The sequence below is a fragment of the Bombus huntii genome, chromosome 6 (assembly GCF_024542735.1).
Source record: "Bombus huntii isolate Logan2020A chromosome 6, iyBomHunt1.1, whole genome shotgun sequence".
Taxonomy (NCBI): domain Eukaryota; kingdom Metazoa; phylum Arthropoda; class Insecta; order Hymenoptera; family Apidae; genus Bombus; species Bombus huntii.
The window spans coordinates 8316659-8343251 of NC_066243.1; the positions used below are offsets into that span (position 1 = coordinate 8316659).

The 26593-nt window shown below is 36.4% G+C and overlaps 1 protein-coding gene and 1 long non-coding RNA gene across 2 annotated transcripts in view; both read right to left on the bottom strand.

Moving 5' to 3' along the window:
- LOC126867087 (uncharacterized) overlaps positions 1–18916 on the bottom strand; it is an 85463-nt gene extending 66547 nt beyond the window's left edge. Inside the window, exon 1 of the long non-coding RNA XR_007690142.1 lies at positions 18611–18916. This is a non-coding gene — a long non-coding RNA (uncharacterized LOC126867087). The remainder of the gene's footprint in view (positions 1–18610) is intronic.
- A 454-nt stretch (positions 18917–19370) lies between these two features.
- LOC126867042 (TBC1 domain family member 14-like) lies at positions 19371–26575 on the bottom strand. The gene has a single exon (XM_050621148.1). It carries the CDS (start codon positions 25431–25433, stop codon positions 23577–23579), a length of 1857 nt encoding a protein of 618 aa, XP_050477105.1. The 5' UTR covers positions 25434–26575; the 3' UTR covers positions 19371–23576.
- Positions 26576–26593: the final 18 nt, after the last annotated feature.

Below are 26593 nucleotides of genomic sequence, written 5' to 3' on the forward strand. Positions count from 1 at the left end.
TATTGGTACTCGATCAATCGAGGCGAGAAAGCGAGGTTAATAAGCGACGATCAACGGCAAGAAATTCGAGGGCGAAACGCGTCAGGTGTAAAAAATAAAAGAACAACATCGCGGAGAGTCCCCTTTCTGATCGAGCGCGTAAAAAAGCGAGAACACCCGATGCCAGTTACAAAACAATACCCTTCCTGCAAAACTCGAAACGTCGCGCCGCGACCACCATGAGCATCGTTTAAAAAAGAGGGAACGTCCTGCCGGTGGAACATGGCAACAATTTATTAAGGTATCCTTTTCCAGCGAGGCTGACAAGTTCCGGACAAATTGAGCGTGCGTTAACTCGATGGATGAATACATTCCACTTGATGCGACCGAAGAACTTCAGTGACTCTCAGTCGGCATTAATATGCTGACTACCTCCCCGAGACGTGACTATCGCGAGACAACGGTAAATTAATGAAACGTAACACGATTGCGCTCTTATGATAGATAGGCGTAATTGATGGGAACATTTTGAACGATAAACGATTGAATTATGTCGTGTTCGGGCGTAATAATTGGCAAAAAAAAAATGAAAGTAACTCACAGTTGGTACTTTTATGAAAATCCTTCAGTAGCAAGTTACGAGTTCGTGTTATCGTAATTAAGACAAAGACGGGAATTTGGAGACTTCAGTTTCACGCATCTTTGCATCGCTTATCGTCGTTGTTAAATTGGGACGTTCAGTGGGAAAGTACAGCTGCATTGTTGTCCCAAATGTTTCTATATCTTGATATTTAGAAATTTTCTATCAAACTTCAGCTGTACCTGGACAATCTTTCTAGATTGAAGATTTTGTCACTTGAACATTTACCTTCGATTCAAATAAATATAACAAATTTATTCTTTCCTTAGAATTATTGAAGATTGCTGTATAAGGGCTAATGTTACGTGAACAGTCGTTGATATATTAATAAACGAAGCATTGACTGAATCTTGCTAGCAGTCTCTGGATATTCGATCAACCGGTCGTAGAAATAACACGAACACACGATAAATTCTGTATCGTTTGGGCAGGCTACGATGATTGAAATATAGCCCAAGGATGGTGGGTTTAAGAGTAGGCGCCAGAAAAGTCTTTGCACATGTGCGCAGCCAATTCGAACACGATCGGTGAAAACATCTGTCCTCTGGCATGAGTCAAAAATCGGTAGAGCGCAACGGGCCATATTTATTTCGGTGATTCCCTTTCGACGAGGAGGTTAAAAATTGAATGCCGCCATAAATCATCGCCGATAAGAGAACGAGTTCTTAATGTGCGGACATCACCGCTACCAGGACCCGAAACTTCCTCGTGTCCTTATCCCGCGTACCAACGGAACGATCCAGTCCTCTTCGTTCGCCAGTGTCTTTCTAACCCCTTTTCTGGACCACCTCGTGTCCCCTCAGGTTTCCACCATCCCTTTCTCTCTCTCCCTCTCTCTCTCTTTCTCTTTCTAACCGAACCTATCGGTACGTAGAATCTACTACACCTCCTACCCTCGCTCGAACGGCGGTTTGTGTTTCTTGTGTATCCTCCGCCGCGAGATCAGATAAAAAAGTCCGGAGGGTGGGAAACGGAGTAGTGGAAAGACCTCGGTTTAGTTTGTCACCATCGTTTAAAGGAGAGTGGGGGAACGTGGCCGGCGAAGGAACCAGCAGGATTTATTGGACTTGTCTTGGAGAAGAATCAAGACTCGTTGTGCTTGCCACGAGACCAGTCCTCCACCAGAAAGCCAATTAAATCGGTCGACAGTCCCAAAAGATTCTGCGTCCCCTGAGCTCCTACATCTCTCCAACTGGCCTACCGTTCTTTACCACCCTTTTCCATCGTCCCCTTTTTCTCTCCTTTCTATCTCTCTTTGCCTCCCGCTCTGACCTTTAATTCTACTCGCGGGCTTCCTTTCTCGCGAACTTAAATCGGACGTCTTATCTCCCGACCCGATACGACATGCCTCGCGACTAATGTCCAGCCAGCCGGCACTGAAGAGGATTTCGTACAGTCGAAAGACGTCCTGGCCGAAGAGAAGGCTGGATAACTGTCCGTATTTTCAGAGAGATTGATCGGTGCCCTGGCAAAAAGAATATCTAGCTCTCTCTTTCTCTTTTGGCTGAGAAGGCGGAGTTTCACGGAACAACTGCATTTCGAATACTTCGCGGTCGAAAGAAAATAATGGGGTTCGCCCTAATATCTCAAGAAATATATCTTTATTTTTTCAACCAGCCGCCGATAAAGTAAATTACTCCAGAACGGAATTTCTGTTTATGAGGACGGGCCTCAATAGGTCAGAGAGGAATATCGACGTTGTTGCGAACATTCCCGATACTTGATCAACGAGATCGTTTGTGTACAAGGAAGCACTGAGATTTTTCAAGTTTATACTCGAAGAAGACTAATGGTTACTCGCTAATCGTATTATAAATCACGCACTGTCCACTGAATATGAATCTTGTATTAAATAGAGTTCACTTATATCAGTTCAATAAAACGAAGAATCTTCAGAAAATAGGTTACATTAGACTGGCATGACATATTCCCAAGGAAAATCAGACGGATGGAAATAAAATAGATTAATCCTTTCACTGATAATATCAAGATACACGCGTGACAGACTGCAAGTACCTCGTCACGAATAAGAAATGTATTTCTTAGCATCAGAACTATCGATGAGTAACAAATCATGTAGCAGGAGTTAATAACGCGAATGAATCGTTAATGTCTTTAACGAAAAGAAAATTTCCAAATGAAGAAGCTTTCTCTTTAAATTCGTACGGACAAAGAGTGTCTTCTCGGGGCAGGGCATCAGTATCCCGTCATTAGGCACAAATACCTTTCGAAATCCGTTCCGGGAGACAAGTTCCTCAATTTTTCAGCGGGCAGCGGAGCCTCAAAGAGGCAGCCTCTTTTCACGGAACGGTAGACACTTTGCAGAAAGGTGCGTAGATTTTTTTCGCGAGGTCGTTTCGGCACATTCCTTTGCGTAGCGAAAGAGGATGGAATAGGGGCGGTAAGGAGATCGGGGAGGGCTTTGAATGCGAGACCACGGAATAATTTATATGGAAAGTGAGAGAGACGCTTCTTGAGGAAGCATTGTGCTTGGACTTGAATTAAACATCACCCCCTTGACTGTGAGGTTCTGCCTGTGCCTCTTGGCGATGTCGTGACTAGGAGCTCCGGGATAAAGGGGGATCAATAGGGGCGCCAGGAAGTAGGGCTGCTACTATACAAACTGGCAAGGTATTCCTATGCCTCCAACTACGTATCCCATAGGACGTACCTGCGTAACGAGACAGAAACTACGACTTGGTTTGCTATCAGAGACCGATTTATTGATATTAGGCTCGCCGTTTCCCGCCACGAAACGAGATATACAAGATGTGAAGAAATATCGCCGAACATCAAAACCTCTGTTACGCGTGTATTATTCTCTTAAGAATGATGATGATAATAAGGTTTGAACTTCTATTTTAAGTTTCAATTATTGTATAATATTGCAATATTAATAAATAAACAAAACTGCTCTTACTATTATTTAATAGTAGTTTCGAGAACTCGTTATCTCAATAATGTAATAATCCTTCTGAAAACGTTTGAAGAATACGATAATTCAGAATAATATTTTTTAACTAGAAATATTACGTAAATGAATCGTTCAGAAGCACTATAATATTAAATAGACTTCCTCAAGCCATTTTCCTCAATTTATCGTACAATTTACTATCTAAAATCAGACCTAATGAAACCTGTTTAAATTCATTGAACATCAAACAAGTTTCATTCAATTCTCGTCCCCAACGTTAAAACGCACCATTTCTAGTGAGCATAATAAAACTTTAAAACTTTAAAAGTGGCAGGTTTATTGAAATAACAGTAGTAGGCAAATTAAAAAACACTGCAAAAAGATTTACGTCTTTGACTTTTATTACGGTTAGAGCGTACGGCTTGTACGGTAAATACGATAAAACGGAAGAAATTTCCTCAGGTACGTTCTGTTCTGGCATTCATCGTCGTTGGAAACGAGTCGGTGCATGAAATAAATGCGCTTGATGAACCGACGCATAATGCATTGCATGAGAGATGCATTTTTCACGTTAATAAGAGATAACTTACGGAGCGCACGTGTTTGATTTGCATTTTACTTTATTCGTCGAAAACTCCTTATCAATTTAAAACGACTCCGTGTTGCGACCACCATCACGAGAACCACTAACCAGCTGGACACTTATCGGTGACCTGAATTACAGCGAATTTATAGCGACGTGCACAAATCTTTGGTCATAATTCCATTTATAAATTTTAGGGCACCTCTGAAAATTAATTATTTTATTTAAAATCATTAGGAAATTATTAAAATCTGTAAGAATTATTGTCTCGTTTGAAGTAATAACATGTACAATATTATAGTAATAATTTTTACACATTTTTCGTTTAACAAAATTCACATTTTCTTTTTCTTGCCTATGTCTGTCACGCTTTTCACGAATATTACATGTGTGCATTTCTGTACGTTCCAATTTTCTAGAAATGGATAAATATCCATACATGCTAATACCGTATTTCTTATTCGCGGTTCGGAAATCGACAAAAGTTTCTCAAATGCCCTATTAAGAAAAAAGCAAAACGTGTACAATTTGTCTGCCCAAACAATATTTCTGCACGTCACTGTACATCATATGCCCAACCCTGATAATTATACGTTGTTCACATGCGATCTTTTTAAAGCTTAAAGGCACGTGGCGATAGCGTAACGGAGACGTCCGTCATATGGCCACCGAAACGTGCGCGCAACTTACGAGAAAATATGCCGCGAAATTAGCAAGTACGCGGAACATCGTAAATTCCATCGAGCAGCCATCTGCCCAGAGAGTTAAAAACAAGACACAGCTTGGCTGGCTCTTAAATTTCACGTGGCACTCCTTTTCGTACCAACGTGAAAGATAAAGCTGACCGATGGCCGTGCTCTTCGCGTCGCTGCATCTGATTTTTTCGCGTGCTTCGCAAAGGACACTCTCCGCGCTCCCTTTCGCCGTCAGACAACCACCTTTCTAGTGGCGGAAGTACGAGCGTTATCTGCAACGCTTGACCGAGGCCAGACATTTCTCAAACAAAAAAGGAAAGAAATAAACGACGACGCCTGGCTGAAATGAACCGTGTTAGGACATATTCTCTGTCGAGCAGAAGTTTCAAACCATATATCGATGAACCGAACGGAAATTGCTTTATAAATTGCTCCGTAGTTCGTACGTTAGGGGCCTCTCTCAGATTTATGAGACACAAGATTGCATTTTTTCATGGAAAACACAACCAATTCAGTCTACATTACAGTATTTTTTACTTGGAAAACTGCCCCTGTTTTTTATGATTATAGCCCTTATGGGATCTCTGGCTGGATAAACAAATGGCTGGTGTATCCGAAAATATATACCAATTATCATCTGGATTACTCAAAAGGCATACTTCTCAACCACACAAATTGAAACAAGAAGAAGACTAACAATTACAGACACCATTTTTCAAAATTTATCTCGAAGCTTGCGATTGTTTATATTAATTTCTGGTAATAAATAAATTCCTGAAAATAAATAAAACGAGGCCAAATAACCGGCCGGAACTCTACTGTATTTTCAACAGTATAAAGAGGAGGCAAACATGCTTTCAGAAAGAAATTTGACACACATCTAATAAGTCTAACGAAATATCAATAGTCTACCGATCCTCAAAATTCCAGAAAACATTTGTGAGAGCAGCCAAGGTGTTCACGAACCAAGTGACCGCAGGCAGAATTCTCTCTTTTATGGGCTGTTGTCATCGGCAACCTGTTCAAATACGTCGAAGAAGAAAGTTGACGGAGTGTGACGCATCCTCGAGGTTCCAGGAAACTAATCCTTGTATTTCAGCGGGGGAAAAAGAGAATCGTGGCCGTGTTTTTGATCGGGCCGCAGTTTCAAGGCGCTTCCGCGGTCGAACGAAAGACCATCCTGAAATAATATTTGAGAGATTCATTGTTGGAGAATCTCTCTTTGATGGAGGCTAACGCGCAGGAACAAATGATCAACAAATATGTATACAAATCACTCGGACGCATTCGGACAAGAACATCCGCAGCTGCCTGGCCCTGTTCCTGCTTCATTTGCATCCAGCTCGTCCGCAGTTTCACGTTGCGTTTCGAGCGTTCAGCATCGATTACCAAGGAATTGCTCAGGTGCGACAGAATGGAAATAATAACGAGCAGGTGCCAGCCTAATTAAATTTCGCACCTAACGCCATCCCTTGCGACACGCTACGGCAATCTGGACATTTTTTTTCCGTCATACCATATGTCTCGGCACGTGATATTCTACTCTAGAGTTGGGTTACGGCCTTTTTTTCTAGTTAAGCACCGTAACGACAGATTGAAACGGAAGAGTTAAATATCGTCTTATTGTTGGAGTCTTTAGCTGCTAGACTATCTACGATTAATTTGAATATAGTGGAGTATGCTAATGATTTCATGACAAACGAATACTGTAACTAGCTGTTCCTACAAATTAGATCAAAATACTACGATGAATATGGAAAAATTCTATCGATTGCTTTATGGCAGGTACGATCGATTCTTTTTACTCCGTCTTACTAATCTATTAATCTTTCTTTTTTTTTTTTTTTTTTTTGAGAAGATTAAGCGATGCAAGAGGTGCTATATATCTGTGACTAAAATGTTTAATTTTATTTAAATTGACTACGTTTGTAACATCGACTTAGTTCAAATAATTAGGAAATGGATATGTCTAGTTGTAAATTGAAGTCAATATAATTTACAAGGAACAAGGAATTATATAATATGGTTTTCCATTCGATTAATCTTCATTCAATTTTTACGATTGCACTTGGCGAAAGATACGACACTTTCAAAGAACAACACGCACGATTTCGGGTACACCCCACTAGACAAGGGTGGGTTAAATCGTTCAAACAACACAGGGGGATGAAAGAATCGCGAAGTCACTGCTCAGACCTCGCCTACTTGCCACGAAACACGGTGGAATATAAATTTATGGAAGATAAAGTTTGACGACGGCGATGGGAAGCAGAGCGGACCCGGCAATGGTTTCAATGCGCCCCAAGGCGTTTTACTTTTCGAAGAACTTTGTTTTCTCACCGAAATTCCGGCTGGCAGCTGCAACAACAGCAACGAGAGGCTATGCCTATCCTTTCACTCGAACTTTACCTTTATAAACCTCGGCCCCTGAACTTTCAGGACAAAGTCCGCGCGCAGAATAACAGCAAGATGCAGAGGATCTCCGCGTACAGTTCGCAAGCGTATATAACCGATTTTTTCTCCTACTAGATAAGCACATAGCTACCAATCTCGGATCGAAGAAATTTCGAAAGTTTACTTTTGCTGACATGCCGTAGGCGATATCGAAAGGTGGAGTTGAAGGGAAATAATCGAGACGTTAGTATCACGAATAAAAGGCAACGGGAGCAAAATGGAGAACTCAAATAATGGATACAGAGGAAACACACGATAAGTCACATTTTTCGTTCTTTACGTGACGATCGTATAGGCAAAATATGACAAGTCTCAAACTTAATTCGTTATTTTTACTTTTTAAAATTTTGCTGTAAATCTTGGATCGTTATCACGACTACATAATTCCGATCGATTAATCTTTCCATTGACAATTTCGATCAATTATTACGTTTTATACGAGACTCGCGTCTATCCTAACACTTACGAACGGGAGCACATGTCAAATTAAAATTTCTCTGTAGTCAAGTCTTTCTCCTGTAATATTGAAATGAAAATGTCTTGTCGCACTCGAAGTACCTTTTGATAACGCGGCGTCGATCACAATGACGTGACGTGAAACGACTCGAATGAATAACTCTTAAACGCTCATGAGCGTGAAATTTCGTTAGCGTATAGAGTACCGTCTCGTTTCGGTCGATACATGGTATTATTATTTGAAAAGCTCTTCCCATAATGTCGAGAACATTTGCTTTCCCGACCAAATATTTGCCGCGAGCCGCGGGACGATTTTAACATCTCAAAGCACACACTCTCGCCGCCACGCTATGACGAACTCTGTCTTTCTACTCTTTCTTTTTTCTGTTAATCCTTTTTTTTATTTGGAAAACCTTGTAACCATTGTGTACTCAAGAATGGTCTCTACGCGTACGGCCAGCGTACAATGTACAGAACCAACAAGCATCCATTGTTTCTATTGTTTGTCTATACGCCGCTCCGCGTTGTCTACGGATCTTTAATTTAAAACACGAATTTCCATACGGTTTCGTGGTTCCTGTGCCGGTTATCTTTCCAACCACCGCCATTCTCTCTGACTTCGTTGGATCGAAAACGAAACTGTTTATTTCTACACTAACTTCCCTTCGTCCTCTTTTCATATAGCCAGAATTATTTGAGATTACCCAAGCTCCGACAACTTGAAATTCAAGATCACCCAAGCTCCGACATCTTGAAATTCACTCTTAAACTTTGCACAGAGTAATCAAACTTAATACACATTAGGAGATATCGTTAATCTTTAATATAATAAGAAAGAACGTTTTTCATTTTGAATTGAATTTTTCTCATTAAATCATTGGATAGTAATGTTATCTTATATTGTAGATTCGGAACAGATTCTTCCTATATAAAAATACATATTGTTATGGTATACGTATCAACATATACTAGAACAAACTGATGGTACAAAAGAACAAGGTTCGAATAACGTTCCCTTTTCCTTTCATACCCACGTACAAGTCATCCCCGCCTCCCTAAATGAATTCCACCATTTACCGTATCGTTAAACACCTATTCTCTGGGCATCTATAGGCGACAATCAAACCGCCAATTCCTAAACCGCCCATAAACCAAAATCTATCGTCAGATAGACCACGTGGCCACCGGGTACGTGGCCACAATGTGCCAACAAAGCCTCGTCCCAGCAGAAGATTCGCCGAAATCGGCAACGAACAATCGCCACAATCAACGAACAACCCCTGCTACGTCGCGGTGAACGCGTCGCGGCCCTACCATCTCTGAAAGATCGCGTGAAAAGTGCGAAAAGTTCGCTTTCTGCTCGTCCGGAATCCATCCGACAATTATCGCCGCGGGGATCACGCCCCCTCACACGCCAATGCTATATATATATATTCGTGAGGCTGAAAAACAGTAGAAGAGAGAACGAAAATGGAGAAACGTGAAGGCCAGAAGAGCAGAGAAAGGAAAAGATACTAAAGAGGGTGGCGGACCATAAATTATCGAGCGGCAACAATGAGAAGAGGAATCCTCCCTATCTGCATAGCGACACCATGGCCGAAAGACCAAATATTTACACTGGCCAGTGGCAAAACTCGAAAGTAATAGATTCGAGATGACTTTTCATTTAACCGAGCACAAAAGGTAGCCGGTGCGGTTGGGCGAAGCTCTCAGCCACCCGCTGGCTTCCAGCCCACCAGGACAATATCCTTTTCTCTACCAACTGCGGAGCTTGGTCCACAGAAACGATTTTCACGGAACATCCGGAGGGGTGAAAATATGGTAGCTTTGCTAGTCGCCGTTTGTCAACCAGGACGCTAATTGTTATTGCCCGCTAATTTCCCTGGATACGAGTCCCGAACCGCATCTAAACGACGACTGGGTGTTTGAAAACGCGCGTGCCCTATCTACTCGTGCGTCACGCAACTCCACGCTGTATCAATATGCATTTCGTCGCGCTATTGTACCGCTGCTCTTTTATAAGCGTGTTCGCTGTGTGTCATTTGCAGCCCCTTTCTCATGCAGTCGCAAACTCGATTGGGGTTTGATGAACTGTGCGGTAAGAGGGCACGTTTCGAACGGTAAGGAACAGGGCCGAGGGTTGTGGATATACGGGTGAGATTATTTTAACGTAAAAAGCTAATTTTGAAGGCGAAGCTTGAATAAATATTTGAAAAGATGGTATGATGATGGATGAAGACAGTTTAGAATTAATATTTGTATGTACAAGTTATATTAACAACTTTTGCAGATACTAGATAGTTTTCATTATGTTGATAATAGTTGTTTATTCTGGAGTATGTATTGTGTGTATTCGTTGCTACTGTTAATTACAATTTCATCTTACAAGATCATGGCGCGTTTTCCACCTGCTCTTTTAGACTTTCTTTCCATCACTGTAAGTTACTATATTCTATTCGACGATAAATGAGTTGTTTAAACGTTGCATACATTTGATCAACTTCATAAATTGAAAAATGGGTACGTAATAATTTCCAAAGGCTCCCAAAATTAGGCCATCTGTACAAAAATGTTTCAACCCTCAAAGTCTCATAATGAAATACTTTAATAATTTGGAAGTTAGAAACGAACGTATTCTTCTATATCATTTAAGACATCTTTCAACGAAGAGAAACATTAACGACGTTAATTATTAACGAGGATAAACGTATCAAAGTTTTATCTTAATAACGTTAATAAAGTTAATCGTCAACGAGGTTGATACTCAAAGTGATAACAAGTGCACGCCCGTAAGGCGGTCTCCATCTACAAACACGGGATCAAAGGGTTCGAGCAAAGGACGCGTACGATCTCCGCATAGCCACGATCTCGCTACCAAAGACGCTTTGTGAACTCTACCATCGTTTGTGCGAAAGAGAAACGTTAATTATTATCTCTTGCTAATTTCCCAGATGTCGTAGACATTGAGAGACAATTATCAAAAGCCACGTCGACCACATGAAACGTTTACCCACGAATAAATGGGCCGACGATCTTTCCAGAAACGAACACTTCTCTGTCTACGCTTTAATTGCTGGACTACAGCCAACTTCTTAATATATGTTACTATATTAGAATTGTCTACTAGACATAAGCCATATTAATAGCTGCGAGAAAATTGATAAAACAGACGCTTCTACGAAGTCATTTATGTTAATCGCTGTTCTTTAATAAAATTAAATTAAATTGTTCAATAAAATTAAATGGACAATACGTAGACACATAAAAATACACTTGTTTCACTTTTATTAAGTCGACAGAATTCTTGCGTTCATTTAATATCTCCCATCGACAATTACATACAATATAAAAAAAGATTCACAAGAATGCAATGATATAAGGAGGAAACGAAACTCTCTACTATCTTTCGTTTTTTGATGGAACAAGCGCGACGGAAGATGATAAGATACCCTGTTTCTGATTACACGATACATTAATTTACTTAATTTCCTCTCACGACCGCGACAATTACGCTGTCCCGTATCAAAAGCATCTAACTTTCGCTTCGTAATGTCGAAGACACAAGATACGTGGCGGACGTTAATCGTCCCGGATCGGTCTTTTCCGTTCCGTTGCTCCTCGTGGAAGACGCACGCCACTCGTGATATATTATTACTTCCTGAAAAGTGATCAAGACTCGTGACACGTTACACACGAGCTTCTCGAGTACGTGCACGAAAAAAAGGAACGAGGACCGAAGAAATCCGTATTACAATTTCAGAAGAACAGCTGTCCTTGACATTGAACATACTGCGGTATGCACAGCCACTTCCGGTCGAACGAGATCGCACGCCACGTGGTCACGGAGGTGTGAGAGCAGCTGTGACTTTTAAGGAGGAAAGCCTTAACTTCTCGACCTCTTGGTCGCCATCGTCATCAATACCTTTTGCACCGTGACCACGCAGCGGGAGAAACACCGTCGACGACATCCTGACATTTACCAGCCCACCGCTTTTGTTCCTAGATTTATAGAGCAGGGGTCGCCTATCTCTGTTTTTGATGCTTGTTGAGGCTTGAACTTCTTTCTAGCACCATATTTCCTCGGCTTCCTTATCGCTATCGCTCGATATCGTTATTACGACTCCCTCGATACATCACTGATCTAAATTCCTAAGCTAATTATGGGAAGCTCTATCGCACGCGAACCTTCAAATCGCACGTGACTTCTAAAAAGGAGATGAGATTGATCGAGTTGATTTATTTCTGTTTTTTAGAGCATCGATGGATTCGAATGATTAAAACGTTTAAAACGTTCGCTAAATAGATTTTGAATAGGCATGTACACTAAGTACACCACCAATTTTTATGCACTTATGAGAGATTTAAAAGTGCAAGAATGCACAGAATACGCATAATTGTGCAGTATATAAGATATGCAAAGTTTAGTACCTATTACGATATTTAGTAGATAAAAGGAATTTCTGCTTAGGTTCTATGATTACTTTGCTGCTCCTCCCTTATTTTTTTACTATTCGCAAGTAACAGGCACTTTGATGAATTTATAGCAACAGCGTGTGAACTTTATCAAAACATACAAATTAATGATGAAACCTGATTTAAAACAAGTAAAGACTCTATAAAAACTGCATGCATCAGCGAGTAACCTCACCAGCAGCAGAGTGTGGATCGGAAAATATCGTCCGGCAGTATCATCTGACCTATCGAGGTGTCTGTGAAGGAAGAAAATCCGGATACCCGATGTACTACTTTGCCAAGGTCCCGGAACAGGGCAGAGATCCCAACAGACGGATCAAATTCCTACGGAGGAAGTGTTTGAACAGGACGCCTATACAACCCCAGGTCCGTTGCTAATGGCTGTGCACACTAGATCGAAAACAGCGACGTGGCCGCGCAATGTTCGCACACAGATACCTCAAGACCGTCATCGTCGTCGAGTATTAATGCGATAACTAACAATAACAAGATTCAGCCCTCTCTGGTGGGCCCTGAAACGTGGGCTACGCGCGCTGTAAACCGTGTCTATACGTGTGTCTATGTATTTTCGTGATTCCGCGATGCCTGCGGCACCGAGGATCCCTTTATAGGTCGGGACACGACGCACCGAGAACTTTGATCGTCGTGTTACACTGTGGCAAACCACCGATACAGTCGGGCCTGGATAATCCCTTCTCGAGTAGGGACCGAAGGGTACTTTACCTTCAGGCAGGTTTGCCCTCGTTCAACAATCCCTTCTCCACGTTCTTTCTCGCCTTAGGACACCAGAAACATGGTTTCACTGCGGGATTTCGCTTCTCATTACTGTAATAGACCGAACACGGGTTTTGTTATTTCACCACACCAAAATTATGATACCATCGTGTGCCGTTTCGTGCTTCTGATTTTTGCTGCTGGTTAAGTAACGAACGAGCAGACTCGCGTTCTTTCCATTTCCACATGAAAGTATCGAAGAACGTTTGTGGAAAGCTTTTACGAATATACGAATGCGTCTTATATGAAACATTTGGAGATTTCATTGGAACTGTAATGAAACTCGACTATCACGATTAGATTGGTAAATTTCGAAACAAATGTGAAAATATATTTTGTTTATCTGTTTCTGCTGTTTAACTTGTGGGCACCGTTCTTATTTACGTTCAGTCTTAGGCTACGATCTGATCATGCTTAGAACGTGAACTGGTTTCTGGAAAGCTATACAATGTTAAGAAAGAAAGACGACTTGGACTAATTGTATTACTAGGTATTAGCGTAGGTCAAAGTCACCCTCCACTCCAATCCCTCTTGGATATTCTTTCTCGTCGTAGGATAAGAAAATACGACACTCGCACAGGATTTCCGTTCTCGTTATTATAATAAATGAAACGCGTGTTCTATCGTTTCGACAGAATTCTGCAGCTGCGGGGATCTCAATATAAAATCTGCGAGCAAGAACCGTGGGGAACAAGCTTTCTTCGAGGTAGTTTCAGATTTACGAGAGGTTTATCGCGAAAGTTACGAACGATAGCGAGCATCAAAGTTTTGCAAGCAAGGACGTACAGAATCACCGGGGATTTTTCATAATAAAATTATTAATTCTTGGTTCCTTCGTTGTGCTTTCACGGAAAAAAATACTTTCGTCTTTATCGTGCAGCAAAATCATACGATGGCGGGAAACTTCTGATACACGCGTGCGTTCTCGAGGCAAATTCTTGCGCACGAAAGGATCTCGTGCACGCACACCATCAATCTGAAGAAGAATTCTCTTTGACGGGGCATAAACGACAACCAGGAGAACGTTTGATCGTCGCGTTACACTTTAGCTAACCACCATCACGATGAAAAAGAGAGAACAGAGGAAGGATAATCCCTTTTCCGAAGAAAGATTCGAAGAGTTCGGAGTCGAAGTCTCACCTCGAGGCAGGCAGGTGCTGCACGAACATGGAGCACCCTTTTTCAACATTCTTCTAGGGAAGACGACGTCTCAGTGACATTGTTGACCCTCTGCCCCTCTGCCACATGTCGTTTCGCATATGGCGCACGTTCTCCGCGCCTGTTATTTTTATACAGTTCTCGTTTGATGAAATTCCGCACGCGGTGAAGGTAGATACCACGATGACAGATTGGAGGCTGGGACCGCGAAAGATTACAGCTGCGTTCGAGTCGACCAGAGGCAGATTCGTTAAAAATCCGGAAGAAGTTCTTGCATCGTAAAAAAGAAAACACGTGCATGATACGAGGCACGATATACGTCAGATTATGTACTAATAAAGTCGATGGAAAAACTATTTGGCGCTTGTAATATGTTTGCAATGCGATCCTGCAGTCATCGAAATTTTATAAGTATTTCGATCTTGCTGCCAAGTATCAGAACATTTACAGAGAGTGAGATAAACCTCAGACAATTATTTGATAATCGTTAAAACCCTTGAGAATTATTGTCTAATTTGGAAATTTTATAAAGACAGATAAATATCGTGGAATCTTAAAACGAAAAAGCTATTCATATATTCAATGTTACGATAAAATCTCACTTTTATGTGTAACTGAATCTCATTTTATTTATATCGCTTTCGTCATAACAAACAAAAAGAATTTGTAATACGAAGTAGATGTTTCACGTAGAATTAAAACGAGAAAAATCTGGTATACCGGTAAGAACTTGTTCATGTTTTATTCAATCTTGAGATAGTTTCTAACATTAGAAAAATACTGTTGGATCGAAGACGACCGGAAGAATGTAGCAAGCGTAATGAAACGAAAAAGAAGTAAAACTACTTCGAAATATCGTCTTCTATTCCATACCTAACATGTTTCGTTCCACGATCTATTTCATGGTATCTGTATATCGTCCAAAATGCATCCATTTAGAGATTAAAATGGATGATTCGTTCAAATTCGACGAAAATTCCATTATGTATGCCAACTACGATTTCCTGATGCATCCAGGTTGGTTCTTCGTGTTGTTCGATAACCGAAGCTGGAGAAAGGATTAATATAGACGATGAGGAGCATAAAGTCAATCGTGTGAAGTCTCGCGTAAAGTGCGCTCCGTTTATGGAAATCGACGTAGTTTAATCAGAAAACTGCAGGGAACGGGGATCGCGTAAGTACCCTATATCGGTGGAATGTAGGGGCATTTAAGTAGATGGAGGGTATAGACCCCTGTCTACTCCATTTGCTTTCAGCCCGAGGGACCTTCCCGATATATATCCCAATATTCCTGGTAACAATGATGAATCACTGCAAAGCACCTCTTGCGCAAGAAGTTGCACATCCACTGCGCTTGTAACGTCTCTTTGCCCTCTCTCTTCTTCTCTCTTTGGCTATGTTTTCACCATGCGTTCTGTTCCTCTTTCTCTGTTCCCTTCATGATTCCCTCAAATACTCATAGACCTGCTTTAACCGTAATAATGCGTTTCAGTGTCCGACGCGGTTACGTAAATCCTGATGTAACAGTCGGATAAATAAGTGCATCTCATATTCCTGGCATTAATACTTACTTTGAAAACTTCCGTGCATTTGCTTTCGTAACAAAAAAGAGGACGGTATTCGCCGAAAAATACAACAAGCAGTTTCGAAGGAACTGCGAGATTGCGTTTCGAGATGCCTCGAGAACGACGTGTTTGAGATAGCACGTGGCATGTTCTCCATCGTACATACAGCTCTCACTTAGATTAAATTGTATTTGTTATTGTATACGTAGGTGATATCCTACTGTATGGTATTTGGTATGGCTCTATACTTTAACCACATATGATATAACTGTGTAAATATATCGTTACACTGTATTTAATATAATATGGAACATCTAAGCCAACGTATATTGTGGCAGAAATTAAAAAGACTATCTTTGCCGACACCCAGAATATTGATTGAATTGAAAAAACATTCAATCGTAACGAGTATTCCAAGAATATCTCATCTTATATTGTATAAAATTGAATAACAATATCAATATCAATAATAATAGATATAAGAACTTTACTTTAAATATTTTATATATTTTTGCGCATTATATGCATTCTGTAGATTTTTGAAATCTTAAAGTTCCCAAAAATACATAAACATCTGCGGTTTAGTCATAAGAAACAGAATTATAATCGATCACAGTTTCTTGCTTTGATTTGAAAACTAGAAACCAATAATTCCAACAGACACTGAAAATATCTGTATATCAATAGAATAATACAATAATAAAATACACTGGTAACGTTATAACTAAATAAAATAAAATTCGAAAAATATAGATACATTTCCATACATATTATTTAACCTATTTAATTCAACAAATCGCTAAATGATTTCAATTTACTTAAATCTTCTTCTCAGAACAACAAGTACATAATTAACGCACGTTCTATTCGGATATTCGACGAGATAATTCATAGCGCAGATAATTGTATACATATTTGGTATCAACTCGAAAATTGACGATCATCTATAACAGTCGGAGAGCAAAATAACATCGAGTGTTTTAATCTATCCGTCTAGCCATATAAAACGCCGCGAGGACGTATAATGCATGACAAATCGTTTGTCCCTTGTTTGCAAAACAACGTAATCGCATGTATACAGCTAACCAACCATCGTTATACTAAAATACACTTCTTTCGCGAAACAGCATTCTAGAGTTCTTCCTTATGTTTCGTTAAATCTTCATCCAACAGTTGTTAACAGTTCATCTCACACGCGTATGGAAGAAGAACAGAGATGAGGAACGAAAGAAGAACGTAACTATTTATTGGTACAATAAATCAGCAGCTGAAACGCGTTCACGGCGACCAATTAGCGGTGGATGTTAAGATCGCTGGGTCAGAGCCCATGTAATAATGACGAATCAGTTCGGAGCCGGTCTGGTGGCATGGCTGACTGCCTCTTATTAATAAATTCGCTTCCCATGCGACGTCCTATGAATCATTCGATAGGCAACAGGGGAGATTCTATTAGACTGATTGGTTTATGCCTCTATGGTTCAACTCGTGCCTATTCGTCTTCGTTCTTAGCAGCAACAAACACATTTTTGGCCTGGCTATTCCTCCTCTGTACCGAACCAGCCACGAATATCCAAGTAAGCAGCCGGATATTTGCTTAAAGCATGGCACCGCTTTATAGTCGTGCGTAGGAAAACAGTTTATACTCGTCTCTCTTCGGTATCGGCCGGGAGAAAAAAAGATGTGGAAACGCTGAGACTCTAAGCATGGAGCATCGATAAATGTAAGAATGTGTTTTCATGGCTCAATAAAAACGTAAGAATAAGCGCTCTACTTTGAATCGAACCACCGCGAAAGAAATATCGCATCTATCGTCTGGTATATTCAATGTTGAAATTTATAATCAAATTATTACTACAGTAGAAATTTGTTCAATAAACGTAAATGACTGGTGCGATTAAGTAGTAAGTAGTTACTATTACTACAGTTATACAACAACAAATTACTATAGTTATTATTACTACAGTAGAAATTTGTTCAATAAACGTAAATGACTAGTGCGATTAAGTAATAAGTAGTGTAATTCATTGATAATTATGCAGTATGTCTAATAACTTCTTCCAATCTTGATTATTTGACTCTTATTTTATCTATTTTTGCGAAATGATAAAAAATTTAAAAATTTAACGCCTTCTTAATAAAATAATAAAAAATATATTAATTTCTCGTACTCTCTCGATTAACTTTTTGTATTAATGCTAAAATAAAGCTCTAAGAAAAAAAAGATTACGATCAAACAGACAAAAATTGGAAAAAATCTCCAAATTCCATAATTATCAATTAATACGAAAATCATTAAATAGATCCATACTCAACGTCCATACTCAAATGCTTAACGATACAAGCTATCATTTGATCTCCATTCGACCTAGTTTGAAACTCAAACATGTTAATTTCGAAAACATTCGCCATTTTTTATGCTTCAAAATAAAATAAGAGAGGTTAGGGAAAGAGTTTGCACAGGTCCAATCCGTTTAACGTTCACTGCCTAAATGCTCACGTCACTAGTGATGTAGGCTTCTAGCCTACTTTATGTTAAATCATACTTCATTCTGGATGGGATTATCTCCCCTAATTTATTGACTTCGTTCCTAACTGTAGAGTCTGAAATCCCCATGACTTGAAGCTAACATTGTTTTGCAGGGGCAAAACTCGTATAGGGATATGCTAAATCATCGTGCGGTTCAAGCTCGAGTAATATATACATACCGCGTGTTTGTAATCATCGCTGACAAGATACTTTATGCATATTCGTCACGGGGAGAATAATTGATGAATTGCTCTCCCGATGAGAGATAATTGGGAATACGTATCTTACGACATGCCGCCGCGCCGACGAACAATGTTATATCGAATATCTATACTGCTACGATAAATTAGAGTAAATATGTACGTAGAAGTATGTGTTTGTGTTTGACTTACGTGCAACATTCTCCATCGAAGCGACGTGAAGGTTGAAAACTTTTGTCTTTTGTTTAGATTACGGGCAATATTGTGTACAAAGCTTATTACACCTTTTTCTGCAAATTTGTCTGTCAAAAATGAATTATTTCTGAAAAACAATGTCGACTATGCTTTCTTAATGAAGATACTATTGATTATAGCTTGTTACAAATATATATTACAATTTATATTCGTAAATAACGGTAAAATGAATTCGAAATTACACGCTATAGCATGTAAATTTTTAAACGATGCTGTAAATAATAAATAGCCTAGACGTTAGTTCTGGTTTACTTACATGTAAAGAAAAAAGTAGATGTTACTTTCTGATAAACTATTCCTTATTAACATGAAAATTAAGATAATTACATAAAATGAAGTCTTACACAAGCGAATATACGCGTACAACTGCGACCGATTCCTTGATCATAGTTGAAGGTGCTGCCATCTATTGCAGAAATGCTGAATCTTTACATCCCGTATATTTCTTTCAAATTTTGGCGACATAAACTATTAATACAATGTATTTAATAAGTAGTAAAGAGTAAAATTAGCAAAATCTATAACTTACGATATTATAATCTTCTTCCCCTTTCTACGTTTGTATCGTAGTATATTTCCAAAATTACTAAATTTATAATATAAATTTGAGGAATTGAAAAAGAAATACTTCAAAAACATATTAATTAAAATATTTCTCGTTTATGTAGGTTGAAATCTGAAAAAATATATATACAGGTAATATTTTAAAGTGTAATTTATTCGTATGCGAACAAAAATGATCCATTGAGATATGTCGCTGGCATCATTTAGAGTATAACATACACGTACATTTATATAATTTCACTGTCGTCCATTACACGATATAAAAACTGTTGTTACACCATTGCAATAAATAGAATCGAGTTTTTCTTATCTCTCACCTTTAAATTTCGAAGCAAGCACGCCCTTATATACAAAATATTTTTCATATTATTAGTACTAAATATATTCAAAGAGACATGAGTATGAAAATTTCAAGTAAAATTATTTACGAAATTTTTTTAAATATGTACTTGAAATTTGTTCACCTTCGACAGCTTTTAAGCCCCTGCAGAAGGGATTCAGTTGTCTGTGTAAAAATTTCGTGACAGTCGCTTAACACACTGACACCCTAGCTACAAGTTTTACATCATTATTGATGTGCACATTTCACAAAATAAATACTGAGTTCGATTTTTTACAAAATATATATTAGGATATCGCACTTAAGGTAAATGTACACGATAAAACGCGTAAAAAATATACAATGAGTTCCTCTATCAAGAGGCACTAACGACAAGGAACACAGAAGTGTCGCATATAGATCATACGTAACTGTTCGTTCATTCATATCCAATTTCGCATTCAGAAAATTCTGGTTTTTTTATTATTTATCATTTGTTAAGTATTTTAATCTTAATCTCTGTTAAACAACGAAATTAAGGGCATAAGATACGTGTAGGTATAACGACAACGATACTCTTCAATATAGATATAGTCACATATGTTCATTCCCAATATATCAACATCTGTCTACTCATCAAATTTAATTATAATATCAGATATATGAGATTTCTTCTGTAAATATTCCACAAAATGATCATTTGTTTCGTTGAAACATTTTCTTTTTAATACTGATAAATTACAGGAAAGTTACATATACTTAAAATGATACTTAACAAGTTAGTGTTTTTTTTTACCTTTGACGTTAATAAGATAAATATAATATGTGAAATATTCAAGATATGATTTTTCATAAAAGTTTAATATTTACACAACATTTGTAGATACGCCTACATGTATCTCAACATATTTCATACAAGCTTACAACACATTTACATACGATACACACACATCCGTTTTCTATATTTAAGCTAATTTAACTAATTGGTTCTGTAATTATAATCTGATTATAGGACGTGTAATTAAGAAGGCGTAAGGTAATATAATTCCCTAAAGAAAATATAATGTATGTATTTCGATAACCACCTAAAACTATTGTGATAATTGAAAAAAGAATAGAAGACATGATAGTAAGACATGTATACGGAGGATAATTTATTTGTTCTCTAGTAGTACAACCATTAAACGGTTGGCACGTTGTCATTATATGTTTAGAAATAGAAACACGCACTTGTTTGTTATATTATATACGTATGTTAATTTATGAAAGAGAGAGAAGATCGTGAAAGATTACGAAGAATACATTAGTACGAACATATTTTATATATGTGTATATTCGATATATCATAAATTTATTACTGATTTAACAATTCAAAGTATTTGACAAACAGAAATTTGAGTAAAACGACCCTTAAACTATAATTCTTGGAGAATTAAAACTAATAATCATTTAGCATAATGTCGTACGTATGTTAATAACATTATTTTTTAATCGATATACTTCGTTAATAGAATTTATCGATTACACGTAAATGTGCGAGCGCGTTCCTCTACATACACATACAAAAAGCAAATTATCGTAATATAATTATGCTCATTTTCGTATAGTTTCATACTATTTTATTCTGCATCTTATGCTTATATTTACAATTGTATTTAGTAATGTAAATGTATATTAGCGAACGCTAAACCGTTGAGTAATCAATCAATCTGAATAGTGGATGGAATAAGAGTATTGTCAATTAAAAATTAGAATATCACGGGTTTTTAAGAGATTCCGAGTTTACATTTAATTTTCCACTATTCTTCATATTCCGAGTTGTTCATTGGGATTTTCTTTTGCAAAAAAGACAAAAAAAAAAGAAGCCCAAATCTATTCAGACAATATAATTTTATAATATTTTATGTTATCACTAGTTGCCATATATTTCGCAAGATATTTATTTAGATGTTATTATATATTTTCAGATAACTAGTTCGTATAACGTTCAAATTCTATCTAAAGCATTAAGCCATGCTATAAGCAAAGTTATTGCAATGTGCTTGTATTTGGAAATGTTTATATAATGAAATGGAATAATTCAGTTAACACTGACATTAGCTATATCATATTCTGCGTTCTATTTTCAGTATATTATTACTTTAAACGATTCAAACGGAAAGTATAACACGAAGACGAAAACGAAACATTATACAACAAGCACATACAATAAGCTTACAATAGCTAAGTTGTAAAAAAATATGTTTTTGAAACTTTTATATATAATGAAGCTTAATAATTAGAAAAATTATAAACTCTTAATTTGAATATATTCCTCTTATTATAAAGGCCACTTAAAGGACAAGATCTTGTATTATATAAGACTATAGCAAATAAAATATATATTAATTAATAATAAATGAATGTTCGAATTATTTAAATTGATACTAATATTGCAACTTTCTATTTACTGTCTTCTTGTGCATATAATAAAACTAAAGACATTGCTTACACTTTGCATCATTAATTTCTACATATATGAATAAATAAAATGTAATCTATTACAACAATAAACAAAACAAAAAAGGATTTTATGAATAAAATTATTGTAAATAGATATTATTGAGTTTTATAATTAATTCTTGAAATATTACTTTTTAAATAGACAAAAATCTTGATATAATTTTATTCTTGATATTATTTACTTTTAGAGATTGCTTAATCCATCATACAGATTTTGCCAAAATTTATTTGCTATTACATATTATGAAAGTATAATGAAATTTTATCTCTTAATTCACATTTGATGGACAATTGTCTTACATATATTGAGTATCATAAAGCTTAGAAGATGTATTGATATAATGTTGTACATTAAATCATGTATCCGAAAAAAATAGCTTAATTATTTATTTGCCTTTCAACAGTTATATTTGCACCAGTCAGCTTTTAAATCCAAGATCGATTGAAATTAACTGTATTTTTTTTTTAGATATACATATATATGTATTATGTGGCACATAATTTTATTATTTATGTTATATTTATTAATGCATTTACTATTAATATAAGTATTCAGACATTTTCAATTAATATTCTGCTTATTTATAATAATACGAGAGTATGTAATATTCTGCCTGATTGCAATAAGTATACTTAAATGTATATCAGAGTATTTTTTAAGATGTACGTTGCAGTTGAGATCTAGTATCTATGATAGATACTTTAAAGTAATGAAATTATAGTGCAATATAATATATCATAGCATACTTTCATGTATGTATCACTATTTGTAAAATATGTAATAATGAAATTGTGAAAATATTTTCGCATTGTAATTATACAACAAAAATAAGAAATATATGAATTTTGTTTTTCAATGAAATATTGCAAATATAAAAAGTGAGTTAAGCTCAGACATTAATAATTTTGTTCTTTTAAAGTTTCATAAAAGTATCTTAGAAATGATATATATCTTAATTTTTTATTTGGAAATATAAAATATATATATATATTTATCAAATTTATGTCCAATTTTATCCTTCAATATAGCACATTTCGCCTTTTTTTATTTAATAGCAGAATACATTTACATACCTTGTTTATTACACAATTAACTTATTAAAATATGTTTACAATTTTCTGGGAAGCTCTTGCTTTCTTTATGTTTTAAATGTATGAAATAGTACATCATATCTTTCAGTATTGTAATTCATATAGTAAAATTTAATACAAGATCATCTTCTTTGTATATTAATTATGGAAACAAATTGAATCACAATAATATTTATTCTAAATAAAACTTTTTGGGAAATTTCTAATGCTCATTTAGAAAAACAGAATAATTATGTTTTAAAATTATGTGAAATTTATGCAAACTTTTATATATGTACTTTTTTAAATTTATATAAATAATATTTAAATTTTTAGCATAGAAAATATCTTTTACTAATCACAATAACAAAAATAGTATTTAAGATTCGTTCTTTTTGTTTTTTAAATATGGCTACCTTTCTATATCCTTCATCATAATTCACAAAATTACAATGAAGAAAATTGAACTAACATTTGTTGGAACGTTGTTGTTCCAACAGTAGTAGACATTTGACTAATACTGTTAAATAAAGCCTCTGCCTGTAAAGTTTCTGGCAACCTAGTAAGAAACTGTGCTCCATGTACAAAGTCCATCTTTAATAGTTCTTCTTGATACAAGTGCAACACACCAAGTGCTGTTCTAAAAAGGAACTCATCCCCATCTCTAAGAAAAACATCCCAGACCCTACATGCAACATCCAGAGGCATTGCCTTAGCATATATAGTATATAACCAATCTAACAAATATAAATCTGGGCTAAGACCAGCTACTGTAAAATGGGAAAAAATTTTTGGTAGCTTATGTGCAAGTGCGCTAGAATATACCTTGTAATAAATATCCATCTGTTTCTGGTTTAATGTAAAAGCAGATCTGTGACAGGGATGATTTAATAAATTAGCAAAGCAGGTAAAGGCATCTGGAGGTTCCATGTTCAATGATAACACTGCACCCACAAAACTCATACCTTGTACGTAACCTACATCAGGCCTATAAACTGCATAGGCTGCTAAAATACCTTGAAGACTATTAGATAATGGTCCACCTTCTTGAAAGACACATAAAGTAGGAAAAGTACGAGATACATCTAATTTGATTGCAGCTAATGTTTCACTTATAGGACTTGATATTGCTCTGTCCAAACATATATTGTAAAGATGTGTTGTTATATTTAAATTATTTGGAATTGCTAGTTTCCACACTTTGCCACGAACACTAGGTGGAAGACCACGCCACCATAATTCACGTACCTTTTTTGTATTTTTAACACTTTCAAATTTAGGAAGAATGTGTACATTCCAAGTATGAGAATCCTCTGCTAATCTCTCTTCTTCTTTAAGTTGCAATTCTCTTTGATGTTTACGTTCTTTTTCTTCTCTTAATTCCCGTTTTCTTGCTGCTTCTAGAATAGCACTGTACTGTTTGCGATGGCGTTCTTCTTCAACTGCATTTTTAGCTGGTAGATTAGCTGGTCTTGGCTGTTGTATTAAAGCTAAACTTCCCCCTACCTTATCTATATTTCTTGATGGACTACCTGTAGGTGTAGATTGTTGCGAATCTTTATTTTTCCATGAAAATACATTCTTTGAAAAAAGAGTATTTAGTCCCCAACGCTTAGATTTCTCAGTCCGTTCTGTAACTTGTTGATCATCAGAACCCAGGAAACTTCCAGAAGGAGAGACTTCACTAAGGGAAGACACTGTACTGCTACAAGAACGTGGCAGACTGTTTCTAGGACTACTGTTTGCACTACCATTTTCCAGTCTTGTATATTTATCTTCATCAACCTTGAAATTGTCATTTAAAGATTCTTCCTTATAATCGCAAGGAGAATCTAGATATTGAGATTTAGTATCCAACTGTGATTCATTCGATTCCTCTAAAGAATATATTTGTTTTGTAGTGGGATTATAAGCTAAAGACATACTTTCCAATGCATGGTTTAAGCTAGTTCCAGCAACTCCTACAGAAACTACATTACCAGCATCGTACCATTTATTTTCTCGAATATGGACACATAATGCCTTAGTTTTTACAGCAGGCACAGAAGCTACATCGCATGCCAAAGCTTCATTGATATTCACACTATTACAGGATATAGAACTTCCATTCAATGACACCAATTGTTGTTTGCCAATTTTTCGAACAATATTATTTGCAATGTAGCAGTTAGAATCTCGTCCAGCAACTTTTAATACTTGATAATTGTTAGACATATTTCCATAACGAGACACAATACATGGAGGTACATTTTGTGATGAATGATGATTATTTCCATTTAAATGATTAGATACAGGATTCTTCATGATTGACGCCCGTTTCCTAACCTTATCGATATATTAAATGTTTTTCCAGTCAGGAGAAACCAATAAGAAATCAAGTTCTCATATCCAATATCTATAGATTTGTATTTATGCATATTTTTTCATTACATTTTAATAGTGTTATATATACACATCATTAATATTCTCAAATATATCGATGTTGCGATGGAATAACACCCACATATAAAATCTGTTCCTTTTGGCATAGTTCTTACATTATAGGAGTTTCTGTAGATAGGTGACAATTACCTTATCAACTTTACTCTGTCACAAAGACAAATAAATTCCACATTTATATATTTTTAGCAAACAGATTATTCGTAGTTTGAAGAAATGCCTTCAATTATTATATTCGTAATTCTTTTTGATTGAATTCGATGTATTACAAGAGATTATAAAAGAGTAGATTTAATTTTCACACCAAACAGTGACGCACGTAGGTATAAATGGTATAATACCATTGATAAATATTTAACGTAATTATAATGTGATGCTGTGTTCCAAACTTAACACTGGCTTGAAATTGACAAATACATACACGTTCGATACTACAAGGAACAGAAACTATATATTTTTTCTTTAATTTATATATACGATAAACTAATATTCTAGATTGTACGTGTGTAATATTCTAGTTAGAAGAAAAATATTCTAGCTTTTTGATGATACAAGAAGCTATAAAGAAAACTGTTCCGTGCCTGGTTACTGATCTTACCACTGCGACAGTATGAAATCACGTGATTGCATTATCATTTCCCATTGTTAAATTAATAATATACGTACAGTAACTTTTTCATTTTTATTAACGTAATATTATATTATTAACATACACCTTACTTCTTTGCTTATCGTTTTATACCTATAATATAAAACATAAAAACATATATACATATAACTTTAAAGCTCAAATATTTTTGATGTTAATAAACATAATAATCTAATATTAGAATAGAGAATGTACAATAATAAATAGAATAAAAGAATAAAATTATAAATAAATAAAATAAGAAAAATTATAATTAATATTTAATCATAACTGTTGATGGTTCAAAACCATTTCAGTCGTGATTGAATATTTATTACTTTTAAATAGCTTATAATAATGCTATTCAAAGCGCAATTAAAATTTGTTTTAGGTAGTT

Bases quoted from the DNA above. Each gene is read 5' to 3' on its own strand.
- LOC126867042 (XM_050621148.1), bottom strand. From the start codon at position 25,433: ATGAAGAATCCTGTATCTAATCATTTAAATGGAAATAATCATCATTCA.